At 43.6% G+C, this 16,332-nt stretch overlaps 2 protein-coding genes across 5 annotated transcripts; one reads left to right on the top strand and one right to left on the bottom strand.

Annotated features, from left to right (window-relative positions):
- Positions 1 to 2,271: 2,271 nt before the first annotated feature.
- On the top strand, positions 2,272 to 11,547 carry LOC135898138 (polyprenol dehydrogenase-like). Its single transcript, XM_065426895.1, has 7 exons — positions 2,272 to 3,203; positions 3,294 to 3,398; positions 3,491 to 3,562; positions 3,642 to 3,743; positions 3,806 to 4,013; positions 6,896 to 7,088; positions 11,134 to 11,547. Exons 1-7 carry the CDS (start codon positions 3,068 to 3,070, stop codon positions 11,350 to 11,352), a joined length of 1,035 nt encoding a protein of 344 aa, XP_065282967.1. The 5' UTR covers positions 2,272 to 3,067; the 3' UTR covers positions 11,353 to 11,547.
- LOC135898139 (anaphase-promoting complex subunit 15B-like) lies at positions 11,451 to 13,676 on the bottom strand. 4 transcript variants are annotated; one of them, XM_065426897.2, is made up of 5 exons: positions 13,396 to 13,676; positions 13,261 to 13,320; positions 12,729 to 12,758; positions 12,531 to 12,647; positions 11,451 to 11,513 (listed from the first exon to the last, which is right to left on the bottom strand). In XM_065426897.2, the coding sequence occupies exons 1-5, from the start codon at positions 13,516 to 13,518 to the stop codon at positions 11,502 to 11,504; spliced, it is 342 nt and encodes a 113-aa protein (XP_065282969.1). In that variant the 5' UTR covers positions 13,519 to 13,676; the 3' UTR covers positions 11,451 to 11,501. The 4 variants fall into 4 exon arrangements, with proteins under 4 accessions (XP_065282969.1, XP_065282968.1, XP_065282971.1 ...); XM_065426896.2 differs by having other exon boundaries at positions 12,531 to 12,653; positions 13,396 to 13,674; XM_065426899.2 differs by lacking the exon at positions 12,729 to 12,758 and having other exon boundaries at positions 13,396 to 13,675.
- Positions 13,677 to 16,332: the final 2,656 nt, after the last annotated feature.

Genomic DNA, 16,332 nt, shown 5'->3' with positions numbered 1-16,332 from the left:
GGCTTGGTCTTAATAATGTCTCTCCACATTGTGGGGAGTGGAACCGTTGTCGGTTGCTGTTCAATTTGCCATCCTATGTTGCGTAGGACGGCCCGACCGTGCTCTGTCCGGCTCAGCCTTACTCTCTGGTGGGATAGGTGTGCTTCCACCAGCTCCGCGGCGCAGTACGGTCGATCGGCCAAATTATCGGCGTCACGATTGATCACACAGGTTCTGTTCTCCATTCTGCTTCTATCAGGAACGCCACTCCTGCTAAGGGTGAGCAGGTAGCTATCGCCCTCGCTCTCCTTGACGATTTTAAGCAACATATCTACACAGACTCACGAGCAGCGGTCAGGGCCTTTGCGTCCGGATTGGTATCAGCTGAAGTAACTCGCATTTTAGGTCATAGGGATATTTCTCCTCACACAATCACCTGGTTTCCGGCTCACCTCGGATCACATCTGGCCTTCGTGGCCAACCTGAACGAGATCGCCCACGTCCGAGCGCGCGAACTAGCTCACTGCGCTGGGCGGCCTGGGGCATCTTCGGACTCCAATCTAGCGGTCTTTAGGGACGTTCTCCTCACTTTTAATATCATCAAACATTATCAGTTGGACAGGAGGGTCTTCGCCCTTCCTCATGAGAGGCTTTCTACAGCACAGGCACCCTCCGCATGCTTCCTACCAGGTCGTATACCTTGTAGTCTTTATTCCCACAGCCATTTCATTGAAGGCCTTGATCCAACATGCCCAGATTGTGGCGCCGCTTGTACCTTAGATCACATGCTCTGGCAGTGCCTCTCATTACAGGGTCCTCAACACGTGACTGAAGAGGAATGGAGCTCCATGCTCAGGAGCTCAGACCTTGTACATCAACTCAGGGCCGTTCAGAGGGCCCACGACGCGGCGGTGAGCCTCGGCCTACCCGTCCCGACGTGTGAGCGGCCCGCTACTCTACCCCCTTTAGCGGTATAGCGTACCTCAGGACCTAATTAAGTTCTCTGTCTGTCTGTTAGTCACTGCAGCTGTCGCACTCTTCAACATTCATCGAGTTGTTGAACGGCGTGGCGGCCCCTAACATTCCTATATTTCTGTTTCTGCGTAGACTTCCTCGCCACTCACTTACCTGCCCTCCCCACTGTTTGTTGTGGTGCTTATTTAACTTCCCTGGCCCAGCACCCTTGTCCTTGATATATTTTTCCGTACGCAAATCAGCGTTCTGTATACGTATTTCTTTCTTGCCCCGTTTTTCGCCATGTTTTCGTTCGTAACAGTGTGTACAAATTAGCCTAACAGCAAGCTCTTGTCAAGTTCATTAACAGCATGGAAGTCAGAGACAAAGGAAAAAAAAAAAAAAAGGTGCTGTAGGGGGTGCTTATTCTGCGTTTTCTAGACAAGCAAGTCGCAATACTTTCGGAATGCTTTTCTTCCGCGCAGCGCGATCGACGATTCGGTCAAGTGCCAGAAATAAACTAGGGTGGTTGCTTGGGCTAGTTGGTAATTCATGATAAAACATGACGTACAACGCGAAGGACAAGGACTGCGAGAGATGACACAACGCATTGTTTGTCGTCTCTCGCAGTCCTTGTCCTTCGCGCTGCACGTCATTTTTGCCAGAAATAAGAAGCTCTTCGACGACACGAAGGCCTGGTGGGGAGCAACAATTAATGCCTCCAAGTTTTATGCATGCGCTCGTCCCATGTTTATGTGCGTGTGGAATTTTTACCACTGATCCCCGCCTAGCAGTTATGGTTAACACGATGTGTAATGAGGTGTAGAGGCGCGCCATGAGTGGGGCCGCAATGTCTTGTGCGCGGGAGAGGGAATCGCGCCCATGACAGCCCCCCCCCCCCCTTCGGATCGTCATTAGCCCTCGCCTTGCCTTCGCATTGAAGCTTGCCCTTTGATCCATGTCACTCTTTTGGAGCCCACTTCCTGAAACTTTCTGTTCCGTGGGAAAGGGGTAAATTGGAGGGAGGGGGGTTCGACACCCCACTCTAGGCTACGCAATGCGGACAGGATTGAACTGTGCATGCCTGGTCCAGAGAATAGAAGCAAGCAGTACCAGTAGCGCTCCTTCCTCCGTGGTCTAAAAAAAGAAGTAAAAATAAAACACCTCTGCCAGCCACTGTTTTATTTGTCCCAGATCTAACGATCTTGATTGTCCCGTTCCCGCCTACGCGTGCGGCATATCGCGCATATATTCCGCGGGCACATACCGTTTTTCTCGTGTTGGCTCTCGTGACACTTCAATTTCTTGAACAATAGGCGAGATACAGTTGCGACAACTCGGATTGTGTTGCGGTTTATGGGGCGGCTTACGTTTTTGAGCTCTTCGTGAGCAAATGTACGATTCGCTCGACTGCACTAGAATTACGGCAGTTCAAAATCTCCCGCGCGATCCACTAAAGTTTGTAGATGTGCTTTATAGTGATGGCAGCACTGTAAAAGTTTATGACCACTCATTTTAAACATGTTCTAGACCACGATGCGGAAGAACAATTAGCTTCATTCCACCGTTCTGGCATTTCGTGTTTGGTTTTATTGAATTGAGAATCAGAGAACCGATCGTAATCGCTTTGCGAGGATGCGGTGGTGGTCGTGAACTTCACATGAAAAAAAACCGAAGCTCGGCACTTGTCGGTGGGAAACGTCATGGAGGGGAAAAAGACCAGCTGTGGTTGCTTGTATCAGGGACGCTGCTACCACCGTTTGAGCTGTCTTGCGTCGAACGTGTGCGATCGCATGTGCCTGTGCATAGCGCACACTTTCTTGTTCAAGGTCTCTGACAAGGAAGGAAGAGGCAGCGCCTGGGGAAACAACTTGCCAAAGACGTGATCTTGGCTTGAGGCGCGGGCGGGAGCCGCGAACACAGTGCAAACAGCTGGTTTCAACCATTGCACCTTGAAGCGATCTGTCGTCGCTGGCTGTCACTGTTGTTTTGTATTTGCGCCACAGAATACCTACGGACTGGCTCGTGTTCGCTTTCAGCAGTCGACAGCACAGTGGAAACGTCTGCACCCGCATTTTCGAGACAGCTTGGCAGCACAACTGGTTAAACAGTTGAAAGTATTAATTGAGAAAAAATGAGTTCGCTCATCAACCATGTGGTTTTCTTTGTTAAGGACATGCTCTGGTTATACGCCCTGTCAGCCTATTATCTTCTCTGGGAGTGCCTACTGCGGATAAAAAGTCAGCTCTCGCCGCAAGAGCAGATGTCATGTAAGTTAACGATGTGTATTGGTTTGCTTATGTGCATCCAAGCTGCCTAGACACACTTCTGCACCTGATGGCCGATACCGTATATTTCAGATGGCTACATGATGAACAAAACTGTTGTAGTGACGGGAGGATCAGGAGGCATAGGGCACGAGGCAATTCGAGCGCTTTTATCTCTGGGCGCTCGAGTTATTGATGGTAACAACTTTTGTCTAACCAAAGAGCAGGCGAAAACAAGTTTGTATTAGTAATGTTGCTTTAAATATATTAATATGTGTTGTTTGTTTTAGGAAGTCCAGACACCAACTTCGATAAGGAAGAGCGAAGGCGCTTGCTTTTGGATGGCCAACCTACAGCACAAGGTTTTACCAATCAATCTTATTTGTACTCTTGTGCAAGTGTCCTTAGTTATTGCCTAACCAAAACTAAACATTGTTGCAGTGGAGCTGCTGCATCTTGACCTGGGCTCAATGGCTTCTGTAAAGACATTCGCAGAAAATATACTTAAAAGCGAAAGCAAACTTGACCTTCTTATTTGCAATGGTAAGTTTACTTGAATCTCCTGATGACACAGAGTATTTGCACTGGTGTCGTCTTTTGCCAAGCTGGCGTGATGCTGATGCCGTACCAGGAAACAGAAGATGGCTTCGAGTCGCACATTAGCATTAACTACCTTGGCCACTGCCTACTGACTGCCTTGCTGCTGCCTCTGCTGGTTGCTGCTGGTAAAAAGGGACCATCAGCGAGAATTGTTAATGTATCTTCGTGTGCACATAAAGCTGCGAGCATAAACATGGATGACCTCAACAGCAGGTGAGCATTATGTATAGAGTTTAACTGTGACAAAATTTGGTGATGGGGCCATTGGCAAATGCAAATAACTTTGCAGCCATTGTGAAAGAGGAATTATAGCACTCAAGATGCTGGCCACTGTATGCTGTTTCATAGGTTCGGCCCATTATGTTTCTCTCAGCCTGCCTCAAACCTACCCAAACTTTATGTTAGCTGCTTACTGTTCAATGCAGCCATCCACAATAACTCACTCAAACTGCATAACCTTTGTGTCACGATTTAAATGCATAGTGAACAATATTGCTGGTATACTCTGCACCTTATTGTGCTTATATTCACTTGCCAATATGCACAACATTTGAAACAAATATATTGGGACTGTTGCAGGGTAGCACACACTTCAATGGAAGTTGAAGCAGATATGAGATGCCTTATGCCCCAAGGCAGTTATTGAAGGGCATGCAGTTGAAAGTGGAGACAGCACAAGCATGTAGCTGTCATTTTCTGATGAATGTGCCATTGCAGTAATTTTTTTTAATGTAATGAATAACATACTAGCTCAGCAGCAAGCAGCTAGTCATATTGTCTTGTTTGCAAGGCAAATAAATTTAAGCCTACATTTAATGTAAAGCATGTTCCCTAATGTCGTGATGGACTCTTCATTATCACCATCGCACAAAGGAAGTCCTGGGCGCTAAGGGCCGTAGTGAGGTAAGCGTTGCTAGTCGTTCAGTTAGCTGAGCAGTACATTTACTTCAAGGACAAGCACTACTGTACCCTTACATGTAGCCCAGGAAGCAGCAATGCAAGGCAGCATATAAGCGATGAAGTTAAACCTTAAAATGCTATCAAGTATAGTTTTATGTTCGTAAATCTTACTCTGCCCTTCAAAGTCTATGCACACGTTGTTTTTCAAAAATATTTGGCTGTGCCACTCACTCACATTTGTCAGTGCGTGTGCAACCGCTGTTTATCAGTACATGTTGGTAATGTAATACAGTGGTGCCTTAAGACAGCATTATGGGCCATGGGTGACATCATAATGTATAGAATTATATTAACTTTGGCAGTTGCTGTCATTTTGCATGTCCCTATATCTAGGTACAGGAATGATTTCGTGTTTTGTCTTCATCAGATGCACTTTTTACATCATGTATTTAGTTTGTAAGCTTAATAGCGATAATAAAGAATTACTTAGCTTCTTGACAGTGGTGCATTATCAAGCATATTTAAGCTGTAGTGTGTAAAGAATGCTGTTGTTCCCAGTGCACAGTATAGCTTACCGATACTATTAACAGCCTTAAAGTATGTATTGTTTGTTACTTTATTACAGTAATAATTGTTATATGGCGGAGGATCAAGCTACAATGCACAAAGCAGCAACACAGTTTTTCATATCAGCTTAGTGTATATCACAAGCAAATATTGTGCGCAGAGAACAGATAACTGTAATTAAATGCAACAATACTTGTGTGCCCAATACTCCTTGCAAGTGCAGCAAAAGCATTAATGAATGTTAATAAAAGAGAATATATATATATATATATATATATATATATATATATATATATATATATATACATACACACAGAGAGAGAGAGAATATTATAAAATATCCATGGCAAAGATAAGCAGACGAGTAAGCAAGTCACAAGAAAGAACTAGTACCCAAATGGACATAATTGCACTCTATAACAACAAATAGCTGGTATTGTGGTTATACATGTGCTATCTCTTTATGTGATAGTGCAGGTGCCCATCTGTATTATCACACCTGTTAATGTCTTCAGTTTTTTTTACTAGCCTTTCAGTTTTCACTGCTTACAGTTAGGAAACATACATTTATCGGTGGTTTTATTTTGGGAAGAAACAGTATTACATGAAGACAATCAAAGCATTAAAAGTAACTGCAATTTGGTGTCTCAATACTCTAAGGCAGATTTTCAAAGGACCAAAACGACTCTGCAGTTTTTAACTCTCACATTCTCTGCATTCTCAGCAACAGTATATTACTGAGAATCCACTATTGATGATGTTCGTGGCCCATCGACTGATGAGGTTTTAACATCTATAAGCAGCATGATTGGCTATGAGAGATGGCATAGTGGACGGTTTCGGCTCAGTCTTGACCATTTGGGGCTCACTAGCATGGAAGTTGGCCTGTATACTTTCGACAAAGCCTCCTCCTAGAGCATTACCTTAAAAGACTCCTAAACCACTTTCAACATTTCGGACACGTTTTAAATGAACACATGCATCATGTGACGATCACCTTTTGTAAACGTGGCAGCTCTAAGTGTTGCGAGGAAGCCACAAATTCAAGAAACAATCCTGTACGCCTCTGCAGGCTTTTTGGTTCCCTCTTTCACAACTTGTGACACCAGCAAAATCCTGCGTGCGTCACTAAGTTAAAAGCTGTTAATTGGTCGGTCTACAAGAGATAACAGCACCAACATGACAAGAGCTGACTGGATGTTTTAAGAAGGGGGGTCGCCAATTGTGCATTACTGATACCTGCAAGAAGCTTTCATTCAGTTAACGTTGTGCAGAGGTCAATTAGGGTCAGAAATAGAGGAGCTTTTCTTCTGGTGTGTTAAAGGGACCTGTAGCTTTTTCTGCACTGCATGAAGTTGGTGAGGATAAAAGAGCACCTGTGAAGAGGGTAACAAAGACAAGCAAGAAATCACAATGGCTGCTTAGTTGTTCATCAAACCCCCATAACTTTGCTATTACAGTACCATTTAAAAAATTCTTGCTGCTGTATGTTCATTGTAGGCTGGTACACAGCTACTTATGCAAAACAAATTTTAGGAACCCTTTAAGCCAGCATGAATGAGTGAAGAGTATACAAATTGTTGCTGTATGGCTGTGTTACACTTCTATCCTCTGTTTTTCTGTGACAGAAAAATGTACTCCTGTTACCGTGGTTACACTCAGTCAAAGTTGGCTCAGGTGCTGTTCACAATATCGCTTGGAAAGCGTTTGCAAGCCAAAGCTATTCCTGTGACTGTCAACTGCATCCACCCAGGAATTGTGAATACTCAACTTTACCAGAGGGTATGGTGGGCCCCACTAGTTGCCAGCCTTGTTTTCAAGGTAAGCGTAATTTTTGTGTGTGTGTGTAAGTGCAGTAAAACACATGGTCAGCTGAAAGTGCCGATAAAATCATGAATAAGTCTGTACACCCTCCCTTTCACTTGCTTAAAGTTCTGTTTTCTGGAGCATGCGTCGTCATAGCTACCATCTGAGCAAAATGGCGACATTGGTCTCTCACGCTTCAATCTCTATAAACATGTGCCTTTGAGGCTCTAAGTTCCATAGCTCAGAAAAAACAAAAACAGTTTACTAATAGAGTGCCTCAGAGCTTTTCTGTCACATGTCCTTTGCTCTAGATAAGTGCCTATGAACAATGGTTCGGTGTTACTGAGCGACCACTACACGGCAAAATAAAATATTTATAACCACTCTGTGCCCTGTGCCCTGTACTCTGTGCCCGGACAAGTGAAGCTTACTAGTTTATTCTGCATTACCAATAAATTAAGGATATCATCTTATTGAAAGTGTGACAATGTTATGCATAAATATTATGACAAAATTAATAAATTACACAAAATAAAAATAGAAACAAAGCAGGACAACTATGTAATCAGGAAGTTCTTGTAATACAACTCTTACAATCAATAATTTTGGCAATTGTTAATGCATGCGGTTATTTAGGCAGCCATAGAGAAATGCTAAATCAGTCTAGACTGGTAAAGTATTGTCAAAACTCTATCCTAACTTCGCATTAAGGGTAAGGTTACTAGAAGAAGAAAATAAAGACCAAAGTTCCATCTTTAAAATCAGAACACCCCTCCCCAAAGAAAAGGTAAAAAAAAAAGAAAGAAAGAAAACAGCACGAGCATGTCAGTGTGGTGTCATGGATTTTAAAGTACCTTCTTATATTTCAGCCAGTGTGACACAGTAAAAATTCTCAAAACTTCCTAAGTTCAGTCTTTGACACTTTTAGAATACACGTAGCCCATATTTACGAATGGAAAATTGACTAAGCTCGAGCAAATGCTATTAAAAGTCATGACATCACCACAACCTAGTGTGGGAACTTCTCCCAATGCAGCTTCACCAGCAGTTTTTTATTCTAGTGTCTTTTCTGGCTTATCAAGCCTGTCAAGGTAGGAGTGGCTTTATTTGGTATGCTGACAAGCTGAGTTACTAATACAACTCATTTTTTTTTCACCTTATAGTGTTCCTCCTTACCATTTCTGCACTGTTCAGTGGTCTGTGATGTGATAACTAACTTTATATATTCATAGCATGCACATGCCAAATAAAAGGTAGAAAGTATTCTGTCTTGTTGATTCCAATTTGGGAGAGAGAGAGTAGATTTTGAGTAGATATTTAACTTAATTATGCTTGGAGAGACCGGGCCTGAACTAGACAACTAGTTGATAACTACTCATGGTGGTGGCTTAATGGCATTCTGCTGCCGAGCTCGAGGTTGCAAGTTCAATTGTGGCCCAAGCAGCTGCATTCCAGGGGGTGAGGGGTTGAGGCAAGAAATGCTTGCATACTGAGCATTCGATGCACATCAAGGAACCTTCGGAGTTCAAGATTTATCCAGAGTCCTGCAGTACGACGTCTTTCATAGTCTGCAAGTTGTTTGGGACAGCAAACATGGCTTGTACAAGTACTAAAACTCTAAAAAAAAACTTACAGAATAGTACACAAAAGTTATTTTATTTACTCAGTGACCATTTCAATGACTGGCATGTTTAGAAAGCACCTGGTATGTGGTCAGGGCTGGAGTGGGCTTGCAGTAAGAGACCATTCAGTGATGCTTTGTGGCATGCAAAGTTGTTCCATTGTGAACACCAGCCCACTCGGTGAAGGATGGTAGGTGTTTGGTACTTTTTCTGAATGCATTTTTGTATTGCTTGCTGGCACTCAGAGGGTTAACCATAATATACCGTATGACAAACCACACAGTGATAATTATTGGGTAGGCTGTGTTGACTGATGCGGCCACATTGTGATATGTGAAACGTCTTGTGCAAGCTGCTGAGGGTGTATGGGCACTAGGGTACAGAAATGGGGCCTAACTAAATAAACAAGTGACATTTATTCGCACATTGCAAAGCTTAGATGCTTATGATACAAGTAGTGGAGGTCCTATGGTCTACTCTTGGGAGTCGTGTTCACACCCTATTTGTAGTGGGTCCACCACGGTCCGAGTTTGTGGGCATGAATTGACTTCCCTCTTTCTTGCTGCCAGAGTTTCTTTACGCCATTTCTGGATCGAATGTGGGGGCACCATAGCTGAGCAGCTATCAAATTTCTGCAACAAATTGCACACTTGTAAGCCTTGCAACTTCTGATGAGAACAGGTTCAAGTTTGACGGATTACATCTACGAGGGTCATTCAAGTCAATCCGGGACTTTTTTTAAAAACAAATAGAAGAACGAATTTTGCAGTGTGGAAAGTGGCTTTATTTTTCCACATAATCTTCAGGTACAGTTACGCTTATCCCAGCGTTTAACAAATGCCTGAAATGCTTCAGCATAGAAAGATTCATTATTACGATGAAACCATTGTAGGACACCATTCTTCACTTCATCATCAGTGTTCAAATGTTTTTCTCCAAGGAATTCCTTCAAGCGCCCAAACAGGTGGAAATCACTTGGTGCCAAGTCAGGACTATAGGGGGGTGTGTGGTAATATCTGCCAGCCAAGTTCCTGGATTGTTTGGAATGTGCGTTGAGCGTTATGCGGTCATGCATTGTTTTGCCAAAAGACCACACCCCTTGTGGCCAAACCCGGACATTGCTTCTGTAAACTCTTGTGCACATCCTGCGGAACACGGCAGTAATACTCACTGTTGATGGTGACACCATGTGATAAAAAATCAACGTGAATGATTCCCTGTTTATCCCAGAATACACTTTCCATCACTTTACCAGCAGATGCAGCTGTTCGAAATTTCTTGGATTCTGGGGTGAAATGGTGAACCCATCTTTTGTAACCTGTCATGATGCGATTCACAAAATCCTGGCCTTCCCTTTCATAGTGTTCCTTCAGTTCTCTACAGACTTCAACTCTTCTCTGCCTGTCAAAAGCAGACAGCTGCTTTGGGACCAAGCGTGCACTCATTTTTAGGGACAACAAATGAGCATGAATTATTGTGTTCACTGTTCTTAACGACAGATTACACACCCTTGTAATTTCACGACAGGTTATGCGACGATTGTCCCCGATCAGCTGCCGCACGCGCTGAATGTTCTCAGGAATTACTATTGTGGGCTGTGATCCACCATGATTGCGATAGTCAGTAATAGAGATACGGCCTTCATTGAAATGCTTACACCATTCAAATGTCTTACTGCGACTGAGCGTCAGATCACCGTACTGAGCCTGAAGTATTCTGTAAATTTCAGCAGGTTTTACGCCCTCGTTTACTAAAAACTTCATCACAACTTGCTGTTCCACGTAGACATTCACACTGTTGTCTGCCATCTTGAATAACAGTCTATCCAGAAGCGCGGGAAATGAGCGCCGTCTACCAGTAACAGGACATAGGTGCCAGTTCCTATTGCATATAAAACCTCCAGCCTAGGTGTCCATTTAAACCGGGAAAGAAAAAAGTCCCGGATTGAGTTGAACGACCCTCGTACTATGGCTGAGTGAGCTCTGAAACGCGACCATTCCCAGTCATTTCAACAAATGTACTGCTGAGCTATGCCTCCCTGAATACCGAGCGAGGCACTAAATTTAGCTCAGATTTTGTCATGTGCGGCACAACACCAACACCATCTGTGCACTCGACCTGTGCGTGAACCTTTATGCACTGGCCCCTTTCCTTTACACAATAATACCAAAGTAAGGCACGTAGGTAGTATGGCTGCAACGATATAAGTGATAATATTATTACAAGTTTTCATTACATTCGGGTTTAGCAAGCGACCCCCTGTGGTGACCAAACTGAAAACGTTTCACGTAAGAATAATAATAATAATAAAATGGAAAACCAGCTATGCTGTTTCTTTTTATCAATAAAAATATATGTTTGTACATAATGAAAATTTGCAGCTGGGCGCATATTATACAAATCTTACCTTTCTTATTTCTCTGATATTTTATGAACAGACACCAGAAGAGAGTGTTAAGACTGTACTGCACGCAGCACTTTCGAATGAGCTGGAAGGCATCAGTGGGTGCTATCTGGAGGAATGCGCACTGGCTCAGCCGCTCTCCGTGTGCAACGACCACTCCATCCAAGAGAGACTTTGGAACAAGACATGGGTGCTGCTCAAGCCATGGTTAGATGATCGTGCCAGCATTGTGAACATCCTGCTGGCCTCCTGAGACTTCAGAAATCTAGGCACTGAACTTTGTATGGATGTGACAAACTGCAGGGCTGAGGTTTTTTTTTTGTAGCCAAGAATAATGGAATTGCTCAGACATAAGGAAAATATGACAGTTTATTCCTAATTTCGTAGCACTTGTGATGGCAGCTAATGGAACATCTGCAAAGAAATAAAAAAGAAGATATAACATACATATTGCCATCAACCATTATTTTTACATAGACACAACTCTCTCACAAACACGACTTTCTCTTGCTGTTTGATGGTGAACTCTTCACTATGGCATTTGCCAATAGTAGCAAATGAAATATATTGCTCAAACAAAAGGAGTTTTGTAAAATGTGCACATCTTCACATAGATGCATGCACTCGCCAGTTTAATGCACAAGAACTCTAAGAGCTATACTTCCTTTCATGCTGCTGAAGAACACAAAACTACCTATATTAGAGATATTTCTTCATGCTGCTGTTTAAAGTCAGCTACCCACACAGCACAGATAACACCTATCATTAGCTTCAGGCATTAAATTTCTTTTACGTGCCTGATGCAACCATTATTATTTTCCTGCCGTTATAGTTATACTAGCTCCCGTTTGGTCATTATCCTCATTGTCTTATTAGTTTGCAATGTGATCATGGACAATTGTACTTCCTCTTCAATATCAAATCACTTCTGCATGCTCTGACCTGCATTAAGTGCATTGCTAGCTTTTCTGGATGCATGCTTTGCATATATATGTTTTGGTAATTTGGTGACATAGCACCAGCTTCAGCATCCAAAATATCTGGGTTTGAATATTGGGCTGACCAGCAATGTAGCTCTTGCTTTTCTGTCTGGTCTTATGACCAGCTGAAGGCAAGATTGCTTTGCATGTACAGTCTTGTGCACTTCAGAACCTAATGACTGGTGATGTATTGTTGCTCAACAAGACTGCACAATAATCAACACTGTGAAAAGTCGGCAAAACTGCAGGAGAGTTGCAAGTTTAGCAAGGCGCTGCAAAATGCGTAAGGCTCCATGAGAGGGCTTTCAAACCTTGTATTAAAAGACATCTGATGATGCATATAGTGCACTTTTGTCAAAGGGCCCTTCGAATGGTTTCTAAAATATATTGGTTCTGTTTTTGCAACTTCTGTGCCCACACATGGCCAAAAGAGATCCACACTAATGCTTACAGGTGAGTCTTGATCATAGTTGATGTCGTCTGCATCCAGCTCGTCGTCCTCATCCTCGTTGCTGTCACTTTCGTCGTCCTCATTGTCATCATCTTCATCGTCATCCTCCTCTTCATCCTGCAACTTTTCGAGAACACAACTTAGCACACAAAAACACTTAGCGTAAAGATGTCACAGTTTAAGTGTCTAAATCCTTACGACAAGCACTTCGTGGGCCACCTGGATTCTCTGTTGTAAAGGTTAACAGCGAATATAAGTCAGCTGCATTTCCAAGGCACCAAACCTTTCGTACATGTATGGAAATGAGAATTCTTCGCTGGCTTGTCTGCGTTTGCTTATTGTGCAGGGGGCAAAGTTTGCGACACTAGTACACTTTGGACGTAGCACATTTGACCACCGCAGCTGTTCGGTTCGCCTGCAATATTAGACGACGTCGGCTGGTGTTAAACGCGGCGAAGGCGTGAACCATTCACTATTTTGGCGTATCGCTGCGTCTCATCGAATATCGAGCACAAGCACTAACTAGCGAATGAGAATGTAAATTCCAGTAGGGATCAATCGCGCGTTTAGGTTCACCTGACATGTTTAAAGAAAAAGATATCATCGATGTGCAAACAAGCCAGCGACATAGGAAATAAAGCATTCTATATTGCTTGCTTACTATGACCACGACCGTTTGAGAAGCAAGCACATTTGTGATTTAGTGTGTGCCACAATCGGCGGAGCTTACTTCTGCTGCAGTCTTCCCAATCGGAATAAGGTCGCTGTGCCTCTGCGCAATGCTGGTGAGCTGAAATTATATACACATCCTACATGTAGCACAAGAACAAACGAACAAAGCAACATTGCAACCTGTAAAGCGTACCGCGCTCTGGTGTTCTTTTTCTAGTTGGGTTAACTCCGATTCATCATCACACGGACGGTCAATGTTGAACCAAGGCTGATCAGCTATTCTTGGCTGTAGAGATGGAAATTCAGGCGCCTCCATTAATTCCAATTAGCGTTTCAAAACTCCTTCATGTGAAACATAACGCCCGCAAGATATCAAATCGAACCACCGCCAGCATTAATATAGCGTAAACAAAACTGCCCCGACAATGGAACTGGCCTAGGCTTGTGTTGGATGTTGTTGGACGATGTGTCGATGTCGATTCGGCTTTTGCCTTTAAATCGGATCGGTGATGCGCGGAGAGTGCGGTTAGTGCGGTGTAGCCACTACATGCATGTAAATTCACAATCAAAGAAACCAAGACATACAAAAAAAGTAAAAAAAAGCCAAGGAGGTTATAAAGTATATAACCTACTTGAAAAAAAAGAAAATCACGGACAATGTCGACGCTGCTACAGTTTCTGGTAAATGTTCAAAGCGTACGTCACCTGTGACTCAGTAGTTACACTGTAATTATGATTTGCATATAGTGTCTTTGTGCTCTCCGTTATACAGCGACTGTCTGTTTATGAGAATTGCTAATATCTTCAAGCAATGAACCTTGCGTGCAAGTCATCATTTATGTTTACCGTACCACCAGTCGCTTCGTAGCTTATTGCTTTCCTCGAATTCTGCCAACATCTCTCCTCTAGCGTGCCAAGAATCGACGCCGTAATTGCCAATTGCTTGTTAACCAGCCTGCTTTTTCCCCACTTTTGCATTGAAGTCGCCCATTAAGTTTGTACTTTTCTCATCGCTAATTCAACATCTTCCTAAAACTGATCTTCATTATCATCATGACTGGATGTTGGAGCGTCGGCTTGTACTACCTTTAAGTTTGATTACGGCTACTGCTACCCTCTCATTAATGCTGTAGAATTTGTCAATGTGGACCGCTATGTCCTTATGGATTAGGAAACATATTCCGTATTGCTTCTTATCTGGGAGACCCCTATAGCAGAGGACATGGCCGTTATTCAGTAATGTATAAGCCCCACCAGTTCTAATCTCACTAAGGCCGATGATATCCCAAACAATATCTGATAGTTCCTCAAGAGTCTTGCTAAGCTAGACAACTAGTCAATATTATTTAACTAACTTCTGAAGCAACGAAGCTAGGAAAAACGTTCCAGTTAGAAAGTTATAGAGCGGTTTGCAAAACATCCGAATAAACAGTTTCTGTCTTTCTATCTATTAATTATTTGTTTTTCAGCTTACTGCAGATGCCTGCGAAAACAAAAAATATCACGTGACATGCCCGTCGTGATTGCAGCGCTCCCAAACATTTCTCGCACAAACGAACATAGAACCTATAGCAGGGTGTGCTGCCGCTTAAAAGGCGAGTCGGCAGTGACACAGGTATTGGCTGTGCAATTTACGCCACTGATGTGCTTCTGTCACAGCGGTTCGTGATGGCGATAAGCAGGCACAGCGGCAGCACACCAGGCTAAATGCTATGTTAGTTTGTACGCGGAGCGTTTGGTAGTGCGGAAATAACGGTGTGCAAGCGGACATGTCAGGCTCCTATTGCGCACAATGACATTACTAAATATTTTTTTACTTAGAGAGAAGGGTTTTTTCGCCGCCTCATTCCAAGCTAAGCAGACCGCAGTCAGTCACACTCAGACTGCTGGAAACGAACTCCTATACCAAATCCGTCATCCCTTAACAGAATATAGCCTGACGTTTACCTGCATTGTTCATGCATGGCCTGTGGTGAGGCTGCTACTTTGTCTCACATGCTCTGGGAGTGCGAGTCGTTGGGTCCGAAGTTCACCAAGGAAGAGTGGGACGCGCTCCTGCGAAGTCCTGTCTTTGAAGATCAAACGTGGGCTTCCAGTGCGCCCGCGATCGGGCCGGCAGGCTACACCTGTCGGTCCCGTCATGGGATTAGACGGGTGTGCGTGTTATCGCGTTTTGCTGGACCCAATAAAAGTTTATTCACTCACTCATCCACTGACATGTCACGTGGTATTTCTTTTGTATTTCGCGGGCATCTGCAGTAAGCGGAAAAACACTAATACATCATATATATATATATATATGTGTGTGTGTGTGTGTGTGTGTGTGTGTGTGTGTGTGTGTGCAGAAGCTGCTCAATCGGACGTTTTGCAAACTGATCTGTAACTTTCTAACTGGGCTTCTTTTTTTCCTCGCTTCGTTGCTTCAGAAGGTGGTTAATTAATATACACTCTAAGAAAAAAAGGACTAAAAGGGGTAGGGAGGTTAGTCCTTTTGGGGACTAAGTGATTTGCCACAACCATTAGTCCTTTTGGGGACGAACTTCCATGGGATGAACTGTTACTCCCCATGCGCTTGCTCCTTCGAGGACTAACAGTTGCCCTTGTCCGATGCTCCTCAAGAGAGTAACGGTAATTCGTTCCGATGCTCCGCAAAGGTGGAATTAACGAAATTAGGCATTTATACCCTAAAAAATAATGAGCTGAAAAAAAATAACGTGCCCGAGAGTAGGATTCGAACTCACGTCTGACAAGACGGGAACGCGTGTGCGGCAATAAAAAATAAAAGCGACTCCACATTTTGTGCAAGCTATGCAGTGAGAGTCTAACGTTGAGTTTATTTGCAACCATAAGCGACTACGAAAAGAAATCAGCCCGAGTATTCTTAGGGTGATTTAAACTGACGCACTACGCCATGTATACGTGTAGCCAGCTCAAACGGGGCACCGAAGACGACAGAGGCCAGTTTCTCTCTCGCTTAGCGTGTCCCGTTCGAGCTACACATCGCTTCAGTTGGCAACCTCCTTGGAACGGAAGGAACTTAGGTACTACTGACCAAGAAAATCTAGCCTCTATCAATGACTTGCGTGTTTAATGTGTATCGCTCACTTATGGTGTGCGCACGAAGGGCATG

Source organism: Dermacentor albipictus, chromosome 3 (assembly GCF_038994185.2).
Source record: "Dermacentor albipictus isolate Rhodes 1998 colony chromosome 3, USDA_Dalb.pri_finalv2, whole genome shotgun sequence".
Taxonomy (NCBI): Eukaryota; Metazoa; Arthropoda; class Arachnida; order Ixodida; family Ixodidae; genus Dermacentor; species Dermacentor albipictus.
Note: the sequence above shows the minus strand (reverse complement) of the source record. Positions and strands in the feature narration are given on the sequence as shown.

Excerpts from the sequence above, each read along its gene's own strand:
- LOC135898138 (XM_065426895.1), top strand. The coding sequence starts at position 3,068 with ATGAGTTCGCTCATCAACCATGTGGTTTTCTTTGTTAAGGACATGCTC. Across the intron at positions 3,204-3,293 it reads GCCGCAAGAGCAGATGTCAT|ATGGCTACATGATGAACAAA; the intron begins GTAAGTTAACGA and ends CGTATATTTCAG. Across the intron at positions 4,014-6,895 it reads ATGGATGACCTCAACAGCAG|AAAAATGTACTCCTGTTACC; the intron begins GTGAGCATTATG and ends TTTCTGTGACAG.
- LOC135898139 (XM_065426896.2), bottom strand. The coding sequence starts at position 13,518 with ATGGAGGCGCCTGAATTTCCATCTCTACAGCCAAGAATAGCTGATCAG. Across the intron at positions 13,321-13,395 it reads AAAAAGAACACCAGAGCGCG|CTCACCAGCATTGCGCAGAG; the intron begins GTACGCTTTACA and ends ATATAATTTCAG. Across the intron at positions 12,654-12,728 it reads TGGCCCACGAAGTGCTTGTC|TTGCAGGATGAAGAGGAGGA; the intron begins GTAAGGATTTAG and ends GTTCTCGAAAAG.